At 41.2% G+C, this 21,436-nt stretch overlaps 1 protein-coding gene across 2 annotated transcripts; it reads left to right on the top strand.

The window, feature by feature from the left end:
- The first annotated feature begins 151 nt into the window (after positions 1-151).
- Positions 152-20,693, top strand: klhl17 (kelch-like family member 17). Of its 2 annotated transcripts, none has more exons than XM_047364763.1 (12): positions 152-497; positions 4,568-4,832; positions 6,105-6,226; positions 6,343-6,564; positions 12,591-12,707; positions 12,826-13,039; positions 13,156-13,300; positions 13,746-13,913; positions 15,189-15,277; positions 15,425-15,498; positions 15,638-15,819; positions 18,545-20,693. In XM_047364763.1, exons 2-12 carry the CDS (start codon positions 4,619-4,621, stop codon positions 18,771-18,773), a joined length of 1,776 nt encoding a protein of 591 aa, XP_047220719.1. In that variant the 5' UTR covers positions 152-497; positions 4,568-4,618; the 3' UTR covers positions 18,774-20,693. The 2 variants fall into 2 exon arrangements, with proteins under 2 accessions (XP_047220719.1, XP_047220721.1); XM_047364765.1 differs by lacking the exon at positions 152-497 and adding an exon at positions 551-1,267.
- Positions 20,694-21,436: the final 743 nt, after the last annotated feature.

Raw genomic sequence — 21,436 nt, 5'->3', positions numbered from 1 at the left:
AAGGGGCAGCCAAGATGAAGTTGCGTACATACCCCGCCTACGCGGCGCCCCGCTTGCCTCGCTGGGTGACAAATGATGCGCAGACATAGAATTGATTTTACGTTTCGTATATGCGAGGATCATTACTTTCAATTTTGATTAACTGAAACTAACCATCCCGAAAATGAATGTATTTGAGTGTAACACCAGTAGGTACGATGACTTAGATAAAAAGAGACCCTTTCAAAAATTATGATTTAGTTTGGAAAACAAAAATGCGTCGAAGCGTTGACGTAAACCTCTATATTTAACAGCCAGCGCTCCGCACACAAGAGAGTGTAGTGTTTTGATGCAGCACGTGAGGTTTAAATCAAATAATCCGGAACTGGGGGTGGGGTGGGGGGTAGTTTAGTTTCTTACTTTTAATTTAGCCGTTGCTTTACATAACCACAAACCTGGGCAAGCTAACAAACCTACAGAAATCAGCGCTGTCCCACCGACACCGGAGGCGGCTGCGGGTGAGAACTACCTCCTTTATTTCTACAGCCCGAACGAAGGCAAAACTAGCTTAGCTAGCACACGCCCAAACAATAGATTTTGGCTTAAATACTATATAACTTGATGCTGATGTTTGAACAAAAAAAAAAAAAAAAAATTGAATAGTTGTCTAACCTTTAAACTAATACAACGTAATGCAATAGCAATATATGTCTGTATGTATCTTCAAACGGTTGAGTTGTTGGTGTTTGTTTGATGTAACTGTCTGGGATACCTGAAAAGGCTAACCTACCATACTGTTATGGTAAACACCGCCTTTCACGAAAAGCGGGGATGTATTTTCCAAACGCACTTCCGTACTCAGACCAAACGAAACATCGTTTTTAAGACGGTCTGTTATAGCATCTTTTCACGATCACATTCATTGTGTTGGGTTGACAGCTACGCATGTGAAACTGCTTCATTCGAGCGTCTTTTTTTCCTGCGACTTTACATTGTAGCTGCCTGTGCAGTTTCGCCATTCGTACTCTGAGTTGTAGTGGCTCCACCTTAACAAACCGATGTCAGTTTTTCATGCAGTTCTTTTTTTTTTTTTGCATTGACGTCAGTGCATACAGCACAAAACAGAGGCTTTCTTCATATTTCCCTATGCTGCTGTGGTTAGAATATGGACCGAACAGCCAGACAATGGTACCGATTTTAAGGCAGTCTGACTGCGACAGTTGTTGATTTCTCTCCCATCAATTTGAAGAGGACACAGTGTCCAAGGATACCCGCAACACGACCACCGGTAAAGAACCTGGATGTTTATTCTTTCCTGCAGCTGATAGGTGCTGATATTTTAAATAAATGTAGTGGGGGTCGGGGTTCCATCAGATTACTCAAGAAAAACTATTCTCTTACAAAACATTTGGTTTCGCCTGTTTTAAGCAGCCTAGATTATGATGTCAGCGAGAGAGAAAAAGGAAGAAACATATGATCTGCTCCTTAGTTTAACTGTGATACAGAGCGGTCACATCAGGCTCAACCTCCTGTGTCTGCATGGTTCAGTTTGCAGCAGTATTCCCTGGAGCCTAAGAGGGGATTGTTTCCTGATTGTGGAATACAGTTGGTGCTTTTGTGGTCTATTGTGTTTTGGAAAAATGGGATCCGGAGTTTGGTCGCCAGGCAGCTGTGGTGACATTTGAGATGCCAGCGTGCACTCAGGAGAGCTGGTGGATATTGTCAAGATGCAGGAACTATGATCGACATGTGTTTACCTGTTATGTGAAACTTGGACTTCAGACTGGTCAATATTCTTTCAGGAGGAGTTTGTGTATTTGCTCGGATTGTCTTAGCATGTTACTTGTGCATAAATCTCCTTTATTTTGACAAGCATGACAACTGTAGTGCTGTACACAAAAAGCCAAAGGGAAAAGCTTGAGCAGACTCTAAAAACACAATGAAATAAAATAGAAATATTACTTTTAGATGCGCTTTGAAGAGTAAGTCTTGTGAGTCTAACATGTCGGGGCAGTTTGCTCAACCATTTAGGGGCAACCACTGCAAAGCCTCCATCGTCCCTTTGGATTAACTTGGAGCAAGCGATTAAACTGAATGAAGTCTTAAAGGCGCATAGGCTTTGAGAAATCCATGAGATATCTCCGTGCTTAAAACTAACAGGGACCCAGCTAGGAGAGGGACCAAGTTCATGTTTTCTTATCCAAGTTAAAAAATGAGAGTAGCAATTTTCTGGATCAACTAGAGCTGTGATAGGGACGCCTGGTTAAATTCAACATTCAAAGAACTGCATAAATCCTGAAAGTAATATGGATCACCATTTTAAGGTCACTAAATGATAAAGAATATGAATAAAAGCATCAATTTAAATAAGCTTTTCTTCCTTCAAAGAATATGTATCTTATATTCCAGCTATATTTTTACCATGCCTTCTGAAGCAAGGCTCTGGGATATCCAGATCCAAAGTAGTAGGACTGTGAATACGATCAGAATCGAGCATGATTTTGTTTTAGGTTTAGTTCTATCCAGTTTTGGATTTCAGCAATCTGAACAAATTGTAGTTCAAGAGAAAGAGAATCGCTGCGCTTTAATTGTATGTAGATTTTAATATCATTAGCATAGCTATTGATAGCGATGTGATATTTCCTTAATGTAGAGCCAAGGGGAACCTAGTATGGGCTGAGAATAGAGCCTTGAGGCATTCCTCAGGAGGGCGGAGCAGAAAAGAGGACGCTCTCATCAAAGTGTACAGGTTTAATTCCCCAGATGGGAGGCAAATTATTGAAATATACTGCGTCAAAAGCAGTGGTGAGGTCTAAACGCACAATAACAAAAATAAAACCAGAATCTAACAGTCACGTGTTCATAACAAACTTTTAAAAGTGGAGCTTCTATGTTTTTAAGAGTTTCAAAACTAGAATAAAACTCCTCCAATGTGTTTTTTGCATTTAAAATAAAGATCAATCAGATTACATAAATCTTTACCCCAGTCCTTATTCCAGTGACAAGACAAATGTATACTTAGGGTGTTCTGCTATATGTGTGTACTGTATTGTTCAAAGCATTAAGTGAATACCGTGGTATTTGTTTTTTGTTTGGTTTCTATATGTGCCTTATGACAGGTGGAAGAAGGTATGGGACAGACTTTGACTTATGGCACCAGCATTTGGGACTGGGGTGGTTTAAGTAGAAGGTCTTTCATTTGTTTTCTACTAGTTCTTAGTATGGGGCTGTCGCCAGGGCATGGTTCTGTGTAAGGATTTATGATCGGTATAAAACCAACTGACACAGTCTATGCTCATTCATTTCTACTCTAAGCTTTGTTTTTATTTTCTTTTAGGTATCGAAGCATCAGTCGTAGCGTATCTAATGGGAGTTTCTCTCAGATCTATTGTAGTGCTGCACGATATTAGAAAATCATGAGATGGCAATATTATTATTCTTATTATTATGTATTGAGATGAGAGTATTGGTTAAGTAAAAATCATGTTTCTATGCTCCCAATATCGAGACGTCTAACTTCCTCTGCATCCTTTATGATCTTAATCACCATCAGCGGTGTCACCTGTGATCATCTACTGCAGTGTGACTCCGACCAGCAGGCTGAGCTTCTTCCTGAAATCCTTGGAATACACCAGCCAGGAAACATCACATTCCACACAGCCAATATTATTATTGGAGATGCAGCGATCGGGCTTCTCCTTGCCCATACCGATTTCCTGTTTCGTTTGAGGTCTGGCCTGCCAGTTCCGATTTTGACCAATTTCATTTTGTTTTTCATATAGTTTAGCACAAAAAAAAAAAAAATGCACTGCAGCTTTTATGATATATATTGTATTTTTTTGTATGCAACAGAAAATGAAGGACTTATAAGATAAGATTTATGCATCAAAGCATATGACCTCAGCATTTATCTGATTTTTATGAAACCAAAAGAGTGCATCAGAGGTGATTGGTGCATTTATAGAGCAACAATGATTGGAATTTAAAATGTTTATGCCATTATTACTGGAGAGAAATTAGTATTTTTCAGTATTTGTCCTGCTGATCACCTATAACAGCCAAGCAAGGGAACATTTATCACTTGGTGCATCTCAAATTAATTTTGCACACACCGATCTCGCAGTGACAATAAAGTGTAGCCCAGCTGTTTTGTACCTGTTTTCTAAATATATTGCAGCTTGTGTCCTCCGATGCTTCCTACATGTGTCTGCGTTGGAATCTGTTGGTCAGAAGAATTTGTAAATAAAAAAAACATCAAATAAATGATGCATTAATTTGATTTGAGATTGTTTAAGGAGTAAAAAACATTTTGACACTTTAGTTGTCAAAGTAAAATCTAATTAAACTTGACTCTGTGATTAAAACCATGTCAGCACGTTGCATCCAGCTGCACTTTGTTGTCGTACTTTTCTCGCTGTCATAGCTGCCAGGATGGCCTCTACAACCGTGACAGTATTTGTGATGATGGCTCAGGACACCCGTCAAAGCACCTGCCTCCATGTAGACAGGCAAATCTCTCAAGACTGGCGGAATGAAAGAAGAACGTTTTTTAATAAGACGATGGAGTTTTGTTTTCTTAATGTTTCAGTTGCCCAGTGTGCGGCCCAAACAGAAACCCACCACGGCAGCGCCAGGCATCATGATGGAGGGGGGCATGCAGCTGCTCAACCGCGATGGGCACAGCATCTCGCACAACTCAAAGCGGCACTACCATGATTCCTTCGTCTCCATGAACAGGATGCGACAGCGCGGTCTGCTGTGTGACATCGTGCTTCATGTCTCCAACAAAGAAATCAAGGCGCACAAAGTGGTCCTGGCGTCCTGCAGCCCATACTTCCATGCCATGTTTACCAGTGAGTTGACCCGATAATCTGCTTTAATGCTGTGCTTTACAGAGCATGCCAAAGTATTCATACCTCTAAAAAAAAAATTGTTTTTTACAAATTAAAATCTGACATCCCTCAATAAAATCCAGTATCAGAAAAGCTTTATTGCCAAGTACGTTTTTGGACATACAAGGAATTTGTTTTGGCGTAGTCGGTGCAATACAGTACAAATTAAACAGTATAAACATATCTACAATATAATATAAATATATGTGCACAGTTTTAAGTGAGTGAGAGTAAATATAGAGCAGTATTGGGTGCGAGAGTAGTACAACAGTGCAGATGATCAGTGTGCAAGTATGGCAATGCAAGTAAAGCAAGAGTCCAGTGCAACATGTCATTTAATCAGAAAATATTTCCCATGTGAGTAATTTAATCTGAATGCAAATCCAGCTGTTCTGTGAAGGCCTCCGAGGTTTTGTTTTAGAGAACATTAGTTAATAAACATCATAAGGGTGGGGAAGGAACACAGCAGACAGGGTGGGGACTCTTTAGGCAGGGGAAACAGTTTACACTCCACAAATCTGGCTTTTATTCTTGAGTGAGGTTTGATATTGTCACGACTCCTGTAGGGGACACAGCAAACGTGTGGGAATAGGTGCTCTGTTCATACAAGACCAAAGGTGAACTTCTTGGCCTACATACGAAACACTGATCTGGCAGGAAATTGTTACGACAAATCACCCTGAAAATGCCATCCTGGTGGTGGCAGCATTAGATTACCAGAGACAAAGATGCTGGTGAGACTTGATGGGAAGATTGGAAAGACATACATTTTATTCTCTGAAATGTATTAAGGTCAATATTAGGAAGGCTGAGACGGAATATGCTCCGACAGCAAACTTCAACCATTTCCTTTTGTTGTAGAGTTAAAGTCCCAACAGCCTTTCAGCTAAAAATTTCCTCGGCACTTTTCCTGTCTGAGGTCCTATCAGATGAGCTGCTGTTGAGGCTCCAACTTGTATTTGTTTGTAAACCGAACTACTAAACTTGAACTGTTTTGTGGGAGGTCCTGCATAATTCTGCTGTTTATGTTGAACAAGTTTAGAAAAATATCACTCAGCCAAAACCTCTCATTGAATAGACGGGAAGAAATGAGCTGTGCTTATGTTTAGCAGCAGGGTTGTGTACATTAGATGTCATGCTCCCATGAGGGAGTTGATTTTTATCAGGTAGAGTTTCTGGAGTAATGAGCTGCTGGACGTGACTTGGCTGATTTGGTTCTGTGTGGGTGTGCAGATGAGATGTCTGAGAGCCGGCAGACACATGTGACCCTCCATGACATCGACCCTCAGGCTTTGGAGCAGCTCATCCAGTACGCCTACACAGCAGAGATTGTGGTTGGGGAAGGTAACGTGCAGGTGGGGTTGAAGTTTCTCTGATTCATGCCTGTGAATTGTTGGCCAAATCTACCATCAAAAATATTAAAAAGGGGATTTTATTTTATTCTCTGACCTGTAAATTACCTTCTCTCCAGACCTTGCTTCCAGCAGCGAGCCTGCTGCAGCTCAACGGGGTGAGGGATGCATGCTGCAAGTTCCTCCTCAGTCAGCTGGACCCCTCCAACTGCCTGGGCATCCGTGGCTTTGCAGACACGCACTCCTGCAGCGACCTGCTCAAGTCGGCGCACAAGTACGTGCTACAGCACTTTGTGGAAGTGTCCAAGACAGAGGAGTTCATGCTGCTGCCGCTGAAACAGGTAGGTAGGCTGCTGTCTCTGTCTCCTGCTGTGTGCTCTGCTGACTCATGCATATGAATTTTAATAATGGCATTCTCACTGTGGGGCGTAAAGCTCTGTCTACCTAATGAGCTGGTAGTTCAGTTTGAACATTTTGTTTTATACAAACTTTGCAAAAAGTATTCCCTTTTTTTAATCAACTTATTTTAATATTTTAACATTTTATCACATTAAAACTACAAACTTTAATGTATTTTATTAGGATTTAATTTGATAGAACGACACAAAGAAGCACACTGTGATGTGGGAGAAATGGCGATACGGGGAGCATTTGTATTCTCCTCCACTGAGTTAATAGAACCAGATTTCACTGCAGATACAGCCAGCAAAATGACATGCAGATTCTTAATTAGATTTAGGTCTAGACTTTGACTGGGCCATTCTAACACAGGGATATGCTTTGATTTAAACCATTCCATTGTAGCTTTCCTGACCCTGTTGAGGTAAAGCATTCCCATAGTATGATGCTGCCACCACCATATGTCCCTGTGGAATTGTGTTTTCAGGGCCGGTGTTTTATCATTCCACAGTGCCTGTTATCCAGTTTATTTGGTACATCAACTCCGCTAAACCACCACTTATTTCTGTTTGGGCTCAGCTGCATCAGCGCTGCTGCTCCAGTGCTGGACGTGGTAATTAGGCAAAGCCGATGACATTTTCACAGCTGCTCTACTGTTTATAGAGCAAATACCCATGTTTACGCCTGCTACACTTCAATGAGGGTTTCTATTCTGGCTTCAGTATGTTAGTGTCACCAGTTTAGATGTCACCATTTTATTAGATATACTTATAAGTCCAGGGCTGAAAAGGACCTGGAGCTTATTCACGTCATTGGTTTTGCAGCTAGTTTGTTTGTCAAATTAGCAGGTTAACCTGCAAAACAGTCTCATCTTATTGGTCTGAGCTCATCAGAAACCATTTTCTATTGGATAAACCATTGCATTTATATCTGTGCTTTGTTCCAGTGGTATAATATACAGAGTCTTGTATTAAATGAATATGAGTTGGGTGTTAATTAGCTGCTCGTCTCCCAGTCAGTGGTAATGCATACTTAACACGAAAACAAAGGAGGCTCAGTAAAAAAAAAAAAAGCAAAGATAGTTTAATTAATATGTTTAGTAAATGGAAGCTCACACCCTGAGGACGACCTTGCACAGTCCACCTAAGCAACGGTGACCTGTCCCAGTTTCTGATAGGCTCCAGCTTCCACAACGACCCTGAACAACACAAAAAGGGTGTAGAAATTAAATGAAGAATTTAGTTTTATTGTGAAAATTGTTGTGCTGTCCTTTTAAAGCACTTTATGGCTTCACACACAAATGGTTCACACACATTTGCCTGTATTTATCGAACATGGGTATGGCAGAAAAATACCTGATGTGTCAGAGAATTATTAAATGATGTTTAACTGAGAAAGATTACACTTCATTGTGGAATATATTGGATTTATGACTTTTCTTCATCATTGTACTGATTGCATAAAGTTGTGTCAAAGGTGACACAACTTTAATGAAAGTTGTGTCACCAAAGTAGTCTAAATATTATGGGAGACTAAAGCCTAAAATAATAAAACTGTACTTTTGCATGACTCACAGGACAGAGAATGAGAATTCCCCGGATCAAACAGATTTTTATCTTTTCATTTGTCTTGTCATTATGGAGTTATGTCAAAATCTCCAAGCTTATTTAAGTTGGAAAACCTGGCACACTGAAGCCATGACAATGCAGGTACTTTCCATGGCAGGGTTTTTAGAAACATGGACATTTCTGCAGCATATTGAAGGAAATGCACCTTTAAACTCCAGCCATTATTATACTTCAGGGGTTCTGAAGGGGATATGGCTCTGCTTTCGGATCATGTGGGGTAAGTATGCTCTACGCGCCAGAGAAAAGTGTGGCATGTCATTTTGGCCTGTGCAGTCATGCACAATATTGCTCTGGATAGTGTCGTTGATTTTGTAGTTCTGCAGTCAGATGAACTGATGAGGTCTGAGGGTGGCAGACACAAAGTTTCTCCAAACCACAAAATTTTCCTATTCGTTACAGTATGTGGTTTTGGCATGTAGACTACTAAAATAGATTAATTTAGCTGCTGTAACTATGTTTAAAAGAGGCATAATTAGGTTAATTTTGATGGCTGAGGAGTTTATTTGTTTCTGTTTTATTAAAAACAAAAAGATGTATTTTTATTTCCTTGTAAGAATTATAAACAAATTATTCCTAATCAGTTGAAGTTAAATGTAGATAATTTCCTCGAATAAATATTCAGGACATGTTCTACAACGGAAGTTCCTGTCAGGATTATGTTTTGTCTCAGGAGAGCAGATGATGTTGAACTCTCTTCTAAAGGATTTTATTTGTTGTATTTCCTATTTCCAATCCTGCAGTACGATTAAGTTTCTTTTGTCGTATCTGTAATATATTAAAAGCCCAGCAGGAATGTGCTTGGATTTAAAAGGTTCTTCAAAAAACTGTTTTGTAAGATTTTTAGTCTTTCTAAATAAGTGCCCTTTGAGTCTTTCCAGATGACGGTGGCTGATGTTGCTCTCCCATTATTATCACTGTTCGCCACATCAGTGTTCCTACAGCAGTGCTCCATGGGAGTCGAACGCTAAGCCTCACCGTGTTAGTGCCCTTCAAAGGCCTTAGACTGCATCCGCTCGTAGTGTGTGGGCACACGCCAATAAAACAGCAACAGTTACGCTACAGATTAAAGATATAGTTTTCTTTAGTTTCATTCTTTTATTTCCTCTAGATGTTTCCCTTATTCTGTCCACAGCTGCTCCAAATCTGCACCAGATCTGGATTTATATACTCTGCTCTGAAAGGTCCCCACGGCTGTGAAATATGCCCCATATGTTCTGTGGGGGGAAATCAAGAAGGCGTGACAGGATTGTGACTAGTCAGCTTGGCCGATGGCTCACTGATCTAGCATCACATTCATGACATTTGATGGCTCCATCTTAATGACTGCTGAAATTCCCGTCGTACATTCTTCCTGCACTCCTTACCACCAGGCCTCCAGTAAGAGGGCAGTTACTACTATTTTATAAGAGTTTCCTGTATGCACTCTTTGGTAAACATATAATGCAGTATGTTTATGCAGATGCAGGAGTGACTGCAGGGTGGGGCTGTCTCTCTCTCTCGCTCTGTGACGAGGAATTAGAGGAGGCTGTGTTCCTCAGCGGCTGCAAAGTGTCGCTGTGGCCAGAAAAGACGACAGCCACGACAGCAGCTGGCTACTCCGTTCCCTTCCAGCCCAGCCAGCTTAGCGCTGACCTGGGAACAGTGCCAGCCAGCCACTCAGACTGCTGCATTTGTTTTATGTGCTCAGATAATGGCAGCTATAAATATATGACAGCATAGGCACATAAACTATAATATAAAACAGAAGGGTTTACGTGTGTGCACGCTTAACTGTATTTAATCTGGACGGATTCTGTTTGGGTGGCATTTTCAAATGATCAAGCCAGAACAATGAGGAAGGAGGCGAGGCAGGAGTTCAGCAGTAACAAAATGACTCATAGCTCTTCACCTTTTTTACACTCCATCACATTACAACCTGACTACAATGCTTCCAATGAGGGTTTATGTACAAATCGTGATTGTGGTGTGGAAGGTATAGTATACAGTACAGACCAAAGGTTTGGACACACCTTCTCATTCAGAGTTGTCTTTATTTTCATGACCATGAATATTGTAGCTTCACACTGAAGGCATTAAAACTATGAATTAACACATGAATTAACACATGAATTAACACACGTGGAATTATATACTGAACAAAAAAGTGTGAAACAACTGAAAATATGTCTTATATTCTAGGTTCTTCAAAGTAGCCACCTTTTGCTTTGATTACTGCTCCACACACTCTTGGCATTCTGTTGATGAGCTTCAAGAGGTAGTCACCTGAAATGGTTTTCCAACAGTCTTGAAGGAGTTCCCAGAGATGCTTAGCACTTGTTGGCCCTTTTGTCTTCACTCTGCGGTCCAGCTCGACCCAAACCGTCTCGATTGGGTTCAGGTCCGGTGACTGTGGAGGCCAGGTCATCTGGCGCAGCACCCCATCACTCTCCTTCTTGGTCAAATAGCCCTTACACAGCCTGGAGGTGTGTTTGGGGTCATTGTCCTGTTGAAACATAAATGATGGTCCAACTAAACACAAACCAGATGGAATAGCATGCCGCTGCAAGATGCTGTGGTAGCCATGCTGGTTCAATTTTGAATAAATCCCCAACAGTGTCACCAGCAAAGCACCCCCACACCATCACACCTCCTCCTCCATGCTTCACGGTGGGAACCAGGCATGTAGAGTCCATCCGTTCAACTCTTCTGCGCCGCACAAAGACACGGTGGTTGGAACCAAATATCTCAAACTTGGACTCATCAGACCAAAGCACAGATTTAAACTGGTCTAATGTCCATTCCTTGTGTTCTTTAGCCCAAACAAGTCTCTTCTGCTTGTTGCCTGTCCTCAGCAGTGGTTTCCTAGCAGCTATTTTACCATGAAGGCCTGATTCACACAGTCTCCTCTTAAGTTGTTCTAGAGATGTGTCTGCTGCTAGAACTCTGTGTGGCATTGACCTGTTCTCTAATTTGAGCTGCTGTTAACCTGCGATTTCTGAGGCTGGTGACTCGGATGAACTTATCGTCCGCAGCAGAGGTGACACTTGGTCTTCCTTTCCTGGGGCGGTCCTCATGTGAGCCAGTTTCTTTGTAGTGCTTGATGGTTTTTGCGACTGCACTTGGGGACACTTTCAAAGTTTTCCCAATTGTTCAGACTGACTGACCTTCATTTCTTAAAGTAATGATGGCCACTTGTTTTTCTTTACTTAGCTGCTTTTTTCTTGCCATAATACAAATTCTAACAGTCTATTCAGTAGGACTATCAGTTGTGTACTGTATCCACCTCCTGCACAACACAACTGATGGTCCCAACCCCCATTTATAAGGCTTGAAATCCCACTTATTAAACCTGACAGGGCACACCTGTGAAGTGAAAACCATTTCAGGTGACTACCTCTTGAAGCTCATCAACAGAATGCCAAGAGTGTGCGGAGCAGTAATCAAAGCAAAAGGTGGCTACTTTGAAGAACCTAGAATATAAGACATATTTTCAGTTGTTTCACACTTTTTTGTTCAGTATATAATTCCACATGTGTTAATTCATAGTTTTGATACCTTCAGTGTGAAGCTACAATATTCATGGTCATGAAAATAAAGAAAACTTTTTGAATGGGAAGGTGTGTCCAAACCTTTAGTCTGTTCTGTATATGATTTAATTGTTTCATTATTATTATTTTTTATAAAAATCTGGAAACAGTAAAAGCTGTGCTGCCCCCTTTTACTCTAATATCCCTGAATAAAATCCAATGTTGCCTTTAAAATGGAAATATTACAGCACCACTTTGTCAGGCAAAGAGCACATTAATCAGAGAAGCACCCAAGAGGTCATTGGTAACCGGAGGAGCTGCAAAGATCCAACGCTCAGGTTGAAGAATGTATTGACAGCACAACTATTATTCGTGCACTCCACAAATCTGGCCTTCATGGAAGAGGGGTTGGATTAAGGTAGTTGTTAAAAAACAAAAGAAGATGCTCTGTAACTTTTGCCCAAAATGCAAAACACTGAGTTGTGGAAAAAAAGAAAAAAACAAATTCTGCTTATCAACCTGAACACACAATTCCTATGATGAAATATGGTGGTGGTGGTGGCATCATGCTGTGGGGATGCTTTTCTTTGGCCCGGACAGGGCTGCTGGTTTGAGTTGGTCGGAGCTAAATATAGATCAGTCCTGTCTGATGATGAAAAAGACTTGAGACTGTGGTGCAGCTTCACCTCCCAGCTGGACATCGACTCTAAGCAGGCAGCCAGAGCTACGATGGAATGAGGGGTTGAAGGTCTTTTTAATTGTTATATTTGACGTTAGGAAGGATGCCCCTTAAAGTTCTGGTTAAAATTGTACCTGTTCGTCGTGTTTATCCAGGTCCTTGACTTGATCTCCAGTGATAATCTAAATGTGCCATCTGAGGAGGAGGTGTATCGGGCCGTGTTGAGCTGGGTGAAACACGACATAGATGGACGCCGGCAACATGTGCCTTGGGTAAGTCAGGATATCCTACCACATATTATTCTCTGCTTTCCAACCCTAAAGAAGACCCAACCGATATATTTTCCCTAAAAACCATTATTCTCCACACACCCTTCCTCTGTCCCGGCAGCTGATGAAGTGTGTGCGGCTACCTCTCCTGAAGCGAGACTTCCTGATGAGCAACGTTGATACAGAGCTGCTAGTGCGTCACCATTCGGAGTGCAAAGATCTGCTGATTGAGGCTCTTAAGTACCACCTGATGCCTGAGCAGAGGGGAGTCCTGAGCAACAGCCGGACACGCCCTCGACGCTGTGAGGGTGCCAGTCCTGTGCTCTTTGCCGTTGGTCAGTGTGCCCCTGAAGGTGTATCTTAGGGTACATTTGGAAAATGCATCATTTTTTGTTTTGTTTTTGCTTCTTGCATATTTAATAAAATGCACAAATATTAACTTCTGCTGCAGGCGGGGGCAGCCTTTTCGCCATCCACGGAGACTGCGAAGCGTACGACACCAGGACAGATCGCTGGCACATGGTGGCATCCATGTCCACAAGGCGTGCGCGAGTCGGCGTGGCAGCCATCGGGAACAGGCTCTATGCTGTCGGAGGGTGAGTGATAAATACCCACCAAGATGACCTTTAATAAAACATGAACCTGTGCCGAGAAATATAAGACCTGGGAACTTATCTTTACTCCGCAGCTTAAGCAGAGGTAATTCTTTGCCCCTGCTGAAACACCTGTCTGCATGTTTTCTGGCTCAAACTGGTCTGCTGAACATGGGTGATCCTCATGTTATCACAGATCTACAGATAAACACTGACGTTAGTTTGAGGGCTACAAATATTACTCTTTAAATGAAACGTTTTGACCTTTTGCTGTCAGACTTGTACTTTTTTTTAACCATGATTCTGATACTAATCAGCTAATATCTTCCTTTATTTGATACAGGTTTTCTTTCCTCTGTGTAAACTGTAGGCATGGAGTAAACATAGTATTTACTTAGAGTTAACCGAAGGAACAATGCTGACACTTCCTGCTAACTTTTCTCTTAAGGTATGATGGCACCTCAGATCTCGCAACTGTGGAGTCCTACGATCCCATCACCAACTCCTGGCAACCGGAGGTTTCCATGGGAACGAGGCGGAGTTGTCTGGGTGTAGCTGTTCTGCACGGCCTGCTGTACGCTGCTGGGGGTTATGATGGCGCCTCCTGTCTGAACAGGTACTTACAGACTTACATTTTGAGAAATATAGCTCCTTGGTATTTTAAATCTACAGTGTATCTACAAAAGTCTTCATTTCCCTTTAAGCTTTTTGTTTTTGTCATGTTACAACTTCCAATGTATTTATGTTTTATGGGTATGGAAGAAAACAAATATGATTCAAAATTTGCTTTCTAGTTCCTTTTCTTCCGTCACCCATACATAAAATCCAATTCAACCAATTCTTTAGAAGTCACCTAATTAGTAAATATAGTCCGTCTGTGTTTAGACCTCAGTATAAATCCAGCTGTTCTGTTAAGGCTTGTTGGAGAACATTAGTAACAAAGAGCATCAAGAAGACCGAGGTACACAGCAGAACTTTCCACAGCTTTATTCCTGACCTGCTGGAATAAGGTCCAGAGAGGTTAAAAGCAGGATTAGATGTTAAAACAATATGCTGTTTTTTGTAATTGTCAATCCTTCATCTAAAAAATGGAAAAAGCATTGCACAACTGCAAACCTACTAAGACCCCCCTGAACTGGCATACCAGAGAAGGGGAACATTAACCTGAGAAGGCCCATGGTCACTCTGGAGGAGCTGCAGAGAATCACACCTTAAGTGGGAGAATTCGTTGACAGGACAACTATTAGTAATGCACTCCACAAATCTGGCCTGTATGGAAAAGTGACACGAAGAATACAATTTCTGAAAGAAAGCATTAGCAGCTCCTGTTTAAAGCTTGTAGGGGACACAGCAAACATGTGGAAGAAAGTGCTCTGGTTAAACCTTCAGGCCAACATGCAAAATGCTACAGTATGTGTGGTGGAAGGCTCACATTTCAGCAAGACATTGACCCTAAACATACAGTCAGAGCTACAAGGTTGAACTTTTGGGCCTAGGGTTAGGGTAGCACGTCACCCTGAAAAAAACGCCATCCTCATAGTAAAATATGGAGGTTTCGGCATCATGCCGTAGTGATATGATGTTGTTATGAATATTTGTTGTACACAGAGAATCTATCCAATCTGTCTGAACTTGAACTATTTTACAAGAAAGAATTGGCAGAAATTTCATTCTCAATGCACTGGTAGAGATATACCTCAAAATATTTAGGAAGTGGCTCTAATAATTATTGACTCGGAGGCACTGAATGCAGATATGTGCCACACTTTTCAGACTTTATTGTTAAAAATCCTGTTCATGTCGAGGCTTTGTAAATTTAATCTGACGTTTATCTTCGGTGGATTTAATGTTTGTCTGACAGTTATTTTTTGATAATTTTTTGTTCTTGTAGTGCAGAGCGTTACGACCCTCTGACCAGTACATGGACATCAATTGCTGCCATGAGTACCAGAAGGAGATATGTTCGAGTAGCAACTCTAGGTAGGAATAGTGATTTAAACAACTGTTCTATTGCATGTTTATATCCCACTGATTTGACATTAATACCAGACGTACAGAGGGAGTTGCTGTCTTGGTATGTCTCTGCTAATATTTATGTGCTGTGTTTACTCCTCATTTCCCCTCCAGATGGGAGTTTATATGCGGTGGGAGGCTACGACAGCTCCTCACATCTGGCAACAGTGGAGAAATACGACCCGCAGGTAGACTTCTCAGAAATGTATCCTCAGAAATGTTGGCTGCTTTAGTCTCGCTGAATATTCCAGACAAAATATATCAGTTCAGCTAAATCTGCAGTGCAAAACACGTCACTGATTGTCAGTGTCTTGTTTGGACGGACAGAGCAACGCGTGGACCGCCATCGCTAACATGCTGAGCCGGCGCAGCAGCGCGGGGGTGGCTGTGCTGGACGGCATGCTGTACGTCGCGGGAGGCAACGACGGCACCAGCTGCCTGAACTCGGTGGAGCGGTTCAACCCGAAGACAAACACCTGGGAAGGAGTCGCCCCCATGAACATACGCAGGTCAGCCTGCAGCAGCACAGACAGTACAGGCAATGTCAAGACTGATAAAAACATAGACGTCATAAACAAAAAGTAGGAACCACAGCACTTGTAATACCGCCTTCATTATTTACTGCAGTTTATTATCATTTAATTAAATAAATAATAGCTTATAATACAATAAGACAACATTTCTTTGGGATCTTTTTGTGCAAAAGGTATTAAATTGATGAAATACAACATAGATTAAAACATATGAAATAAGTACAGTGCATGATCCTTACAGCAGTTCAGCATTTTAACACCTTGAGGCAGAAAGCTGTGCAGGAGTCCGAAGGTTCTGCTTTTGGTGTTGCAGTACAATGACAAGGTAACAGGTCCCGCAGCAGCTCTGGAACATATTCTGAATAAGAGTTGGGTCATTTCAATGACCCCTTCAGTTCCTCTCACCATCCTCTGCAGGGCTGCTTTGCCTGCCTATTGCAGATGGGAAGACCACGCTGCTATCTGCGCACTCTACACCGCAGCTGTATTAAATATTCTGGTTATAAAACGTCCTGGGTCCATCTTAACCCAACATTGTTGCTCTTAATATTGCCAAGTTAAATATTTCCAAAGCTAAAAATTCTGTGTTTTTGAGTTTAGTTCCTTCTCAGAGTTGTTTTTGGCACAAAGCTGCACTGCAGAAAGATCGAGAGAAAGAATGTGGGAGAGGTGATGAATAACCTGGATTGTTTTCAGGAAATCTAATTAACGGAGACACACCCTAGCAAGCTGAACCATCAGGATCACCTCCTGCTTTAGTAGAGCTTCAACTGATAGTAATGACACGCCAAATAGGCGTTCACATTTTAAAGATGTCCAGGTTTTATCCTTCAAAACAAAAATTTCCCTTTAGTGCCTGGGGTTTAGTAATTGCGTTGAAAACTATTTAGGTCTAGAATACAACAGAATAGAATAGAAGGAACCCAGTACTATGGTGGTATCTTTAGCATATTTCACAATGTTACTGGAATGGATGGGGGAACAATCGTAGGTGAAGGTGGAGAAGAGGAGTGGGCTGAGGACATATCCCTGAGGTGTTCCTGTGTTAAACATCAGCTCCTTCTTGGTCTGATGGCCTAAAGTGCACTTTTATGGAAGAGAGGAGTTTGTAGTACTTGTTTTCAAAAATTGAGAGGCTTCCTTTAGATTTCTACCTTTTTTAAAGTAAATATTAGGTAAAGTGATTTGTTTGAAATCCTGCTGTCTGCCTGTATGTAGCCTGTCAAAAAAGGAAATCCCAGAGGAAACATTGTTCTCTGTTCAAACCAAGGGATTTCAGTCTTTTCATGTCTCTTTTACTGCTCTTAAGGCATAAATATCAAATGACATCCCTTTTCGAAACCATCAACGTTTCCTTATGACTGAAAACGAACAGTGGCAGAACAGACGTACATGCGCACGTTTACAGCAACGTGAGTTGTCTCTGATCTGCCACATGGTGGGAAATTTAGAAACGGCTGTCTTTGTGAGCACATCAGCAGATCTACTGTGTTACTTAGTGTTTGTGGAGGAACACAAACACTAAGGTTTACTCCTCGATGTGAGCACGTCAGAGAAAGAAGGAAAACCTGATAGCAGCTCATGAATAAATGGTGCGTCTCTGAGGGCTTTTCTTATTTAGTTCCTGTGAGTCTCCTTTTACACCTGTAAAAATGACTTTTCAAGCCTTGGCACAGTTTGATAAATGGATCTAGGTCTGGGCTTTTACTGGGCCATTGAACAAATGGTACATGTTTTGATCTAAACCATTCTGTTGCTGCGCTGACTGCATCTTTAGTGTCATTTTCCTGCTCGAAGATGAACAACAGTCTCAAGTCTTCTGCAGACTCTAACAGGTTTTCTTCCAGGATTGTCCTCTATTTAGCTCCATCCATTTTCTCATTAAGGATGTGAATGGTCCGTCCACACGGAGAGGAGCTTAGGTGTAGCCGCAAAGGTATTTTGTTGTTTAGACGTTGCATCCACACGGATCCCCCGTTTCAGAAGAGCAAAAATGATAACTTTTAAAAACTTGTCCCAGAATGGAAAGATTTGAAAACATATTTTGTGTTCCTGTGTGTAAAAGCAAAACGCATCTTTTCTGATACAATGACATCATAGCTCCACCTCTTACTGTAACTCACATCCACCTCACTCTCAGAAGAACAACAATCAAGGCACCATTCAGTGTTGCGTTCATACTAAGGCAAATACTGACTTTATTATGGCAGTTCTAGCAGTATCTACTGCTCCTCTTTTACAAACCTGACTTCATCATCAGTCCAGATAAAGCTCTCCTTCGAAGCTCCATTGTTCTTATCTGCCATCGTGTTGCTGTGTTTACCTCGCATGAGTTGTCTTTGCATGCCTGATGGGCCCGGCATACATACTATACATGTGTTTTCTTCTTCGTGTGGACCTTAGAGTTAAAGGGGCAGAATGAAAATGCATTCCAATGCATTTTAATGAGCAAACAATTTTTACTTCCGCTTTATATTTCTGCACTACTTTGTGTTGGTCTACCACATCAAATGGCAAATAATACATTTAAGTCTGATATTGTAACATGACAATATTTGCAAACAGTTTATGGGAGTAAAGGAATCCCTTTGCAACTGTACTAAAACTGAATAATGTGGTGCTGTAATAAAAATATCTAGACAAATACAGCTGATAAAAGATCTATATAGTGTAATATTTCTTCATCTTTTAATTTCTCTAGGAGCACTCATGACCTGGTGGCTATGGATGGGTGGTTATACGCAGTGGGAGGCAACGATGGCAGCTCAAGTCTTAACTCGATTGAAAAATACAGCCCGCGAAGCAATAAGTGGGTAGCGGCCTCCTGTATGTTCACGCGGCGCAGCAGCGTCGGCGTGGCGGTGCTCGAGCTCCTGAACTTCCCGCCGCCTTCCTCCCCCACCCTCTCAGTGTCCTCCACCAGCCTTTGACACGGGGTCACCGTTTGGCTGACTCCAGCCACCGCTGCTACAGCCCAGACTGGATCTGGGAAGAGACGCAACTGTTCGGTGTGAGATGCAGAGGAGGAGGACTGCTAGGAGCACAGAAAGCTAGACCGTGTGAATGAGCCCTCTTTATTTGGTGCAGTACACTCCAGACTTATTAGCACACGACTTGCTAACCAGACATGCTTTACATAGCATACAACATTGATACATGACATTAGTCTAAGGGGAAAATCTAAGGATTTTTAAATAATAACAATAGTAATAATATTGATGATACAATTATAATTAATACATTTTATTTTATTTATTAAAGATTACCCCCTATATGTTAGTTTTTCCTTTTTTTTTGTTGCCATGTTGCTGTTAGCTCTTAACTGCACCCTATCTGGTTTGGATGCCTGAGAGTCCCCTGTCTATCACAACCATACCCCTCAAAACGGATTTCTTAAATAAACAAAACAAACAAACAAAAAAAGGTGTGCCCACCACGATGAGTGTTTGACACACTCCAAAACAAGGTAGGAGCCTAATTCTGTAATGTGTGCTTTCTGGGTTAGATGTTGTAGTTCTCTGCAAAGCTTTTTCTTTCATGGAGTTTTCGCAATAATGTATTTTTAAAAAAAAAGGAAACTGGATGATTTTTACTTTTGGAATGCAGCTTTTTAGTGGTCGTACCATGCATGTTGACGTATCGGCACAGACCCCCAAAAAGATGAGAAACGTAGTTGTAGTGCTGCTGCGCCACACTAGGTGGCAGTAAAGAGCAATGTTTAAAAGCACTGCAGGAAAGCATGGACACAAACAACAACCTGGGCCTTCAGAAATGAGTTTGGATCTTTATTTATATAAAACAACGAATAATACAGAAGTATATGTATTTATAAAATCTAATATATTCAAGTTAGAGATGCTCAGAGGAAGAAACAGACCCAAGCAATGACTATTTAAGAGGGTTTTAGATATATTTATTTAAGCACCTGATGTGCATGTCATGACTGGGAATGACAAAGAAGAATGTCTTCGTTTGAGAGCGTTTTTTGTGGGTTCAGAGGGTATAGAGAGCTGCTTGCTGTGGTATGATGTGCAGCGATTCAGTGCATTTCTTAATGTTTATTCACTGCCACATGACCCTGAACTTCACTGTATATCTGCTAGCATTCATTGTCTTTTTCTATATTATTTGGATAAAACCCATGTAGGTGCATTGTTTTCCCCTCAGGATAGATGGACTTGGACAGTGGATGCTGTCCTGTTGCATTTATTTATTACCCCACTTTGAAATTGATCCATCTCTGTTTAAACTGTGGTTAACATGTGTTTTAAGTTCAACTTTGTTTAAACAGAGTTAAAGTAAAAATGTAAGGCAAAACTACTTTGTCTAAACTGAGTAATTCACCTCGAATCATTTTGGCCTAGTTAAAGTCATAGCTGAGTTCAGTTCATGTGTAGTGCAGTGATATCATTCCAGACTTCTAAGAAGTTGACTTTTCTCCTTATTTTAAAGGATTTAGTTCATCCATTTTGTTTATTTTTCTCCCTCCCAAAAACTACCTTCTGTTTCAATAGTGTGCAAAGATGTACGAGGTAGACTTGGAGCTCCGATGGCCTTCATAAGAATGTGATTACTCTGTAAAGGTATAAGTTAAAAAAACTGCACCAATTCACATAAGACTAAAAGCCTCCATTCTATGGATTGAAATGTACATATATTGCTCAGTTCTGTTTGTGCAATCTCAATGTGACTGTAGTCTATTTTCAGTTTGTGGTTGATGTTGTGATACTTGTTTATTTATGACATGTTTGTTATTTATGACAGATTTTAATATGTTGAATTTTTGCACTATTGCGAAGTGGAGCAATATCGTACACTTGAAAATAAAATAAAGATGTTTTGAGATGTGATAACCGCCCCCATGTGCTTGAATAAACCTGCTAAATGAAAGCAGCAGGCTTAGATACCTGTTTGCAACTGAGCATAGGAAGGGCTGCTGAATTTCCCTGAAAATATGCTCACACATACACACACACACAGTAAAGATTGTGTTGCAAAGCGAGGTCGTTGCTAGGTTCACTGTATGCATCTCCTTGGTAGGTTTCCAACATGCTCCTCTATAACAGTGACTGAAACGGACAGCTGAACACTCCCCCTTTCACTCTTCTTGACCTCAGTCACATGGCATTCACACCTGTGGCAGTCCCTGGAATCGCTCGGCCGGATCTCCCAAAACACCACAAAACTAAACATGCAGACGGCAAAAGTGGAAGTCCTCCACAAGCTGGGGGTCTTTCAGGGGGAAAACTAATCTATTTATCTGTTTTACGGCATTGCACTGGGATTATTTACTAAAAAGAAAACATGTTGATACAACAAATGCATTCCAAATGACTGATGCCACACCAGATGTCTTTAAGGTAAACGTGAAGCTCATGTTTTTTTTTTTTACTTTAACTGCCTTGGCTATCAGCCAAATAGCTACCAGTAATCTTCTAAAACAAGAAATGTGGGTGAAAGTTAGGTTCACGCACATATAAACAGTCTTCTAACCACTAAATATCTTTGTGTCAGGTAACTTATGAAAAGTAATAAAATGAATATTAAATTGGTAGTTAATGTGAGGGAGGAAGATGAGGTTAGATTCCCCTTC

The sequence above is a fragment of the Girardinichthys multiradiatus genome, chromosome 1, assembly GCF_021462225.1.
Source record: "Girardinichthys multiradiatus isolate DD_20200921_A chromosome 1, DD_fGirMul_XY1, whole genome shotgun sequence".
Classification (NCBI taxonomy): Eukaryota; Metazoa; Chordata; class Actinopteri; order Cyprinodontiformes; family Goodeidae; genus Girardinichthys; species Girardinichthys multiradiatus.
Note: the sequence above shows the minus strand (reverse complement) of the source record. Positions and strands in the feature narration are given on the sequence as shown.

Coding starts and splice junctions, on each gene's coding strand:
- klhl17 (XM_047364763.1), top strand. CDS start 4,619: ATGATGGAGGGGGGCATGCAGCTGCTCAACCGCGATGGGCACAGCATC. Junction 13,040..13,155: donor TCCTGTGCTCTTTGCCGTTG/GTCAGTGTGCCC, acceptor CTTCTGCTGCAG/GCGGGGGCAGCCTTTTCGCC. Junction 15,499..15,637: donor TGGAGAAATACGACCCGCAG/GTAGACTTCTCA, acceptor TTGGACGGACAG/AGCAACGCGTGGACCGCCAT.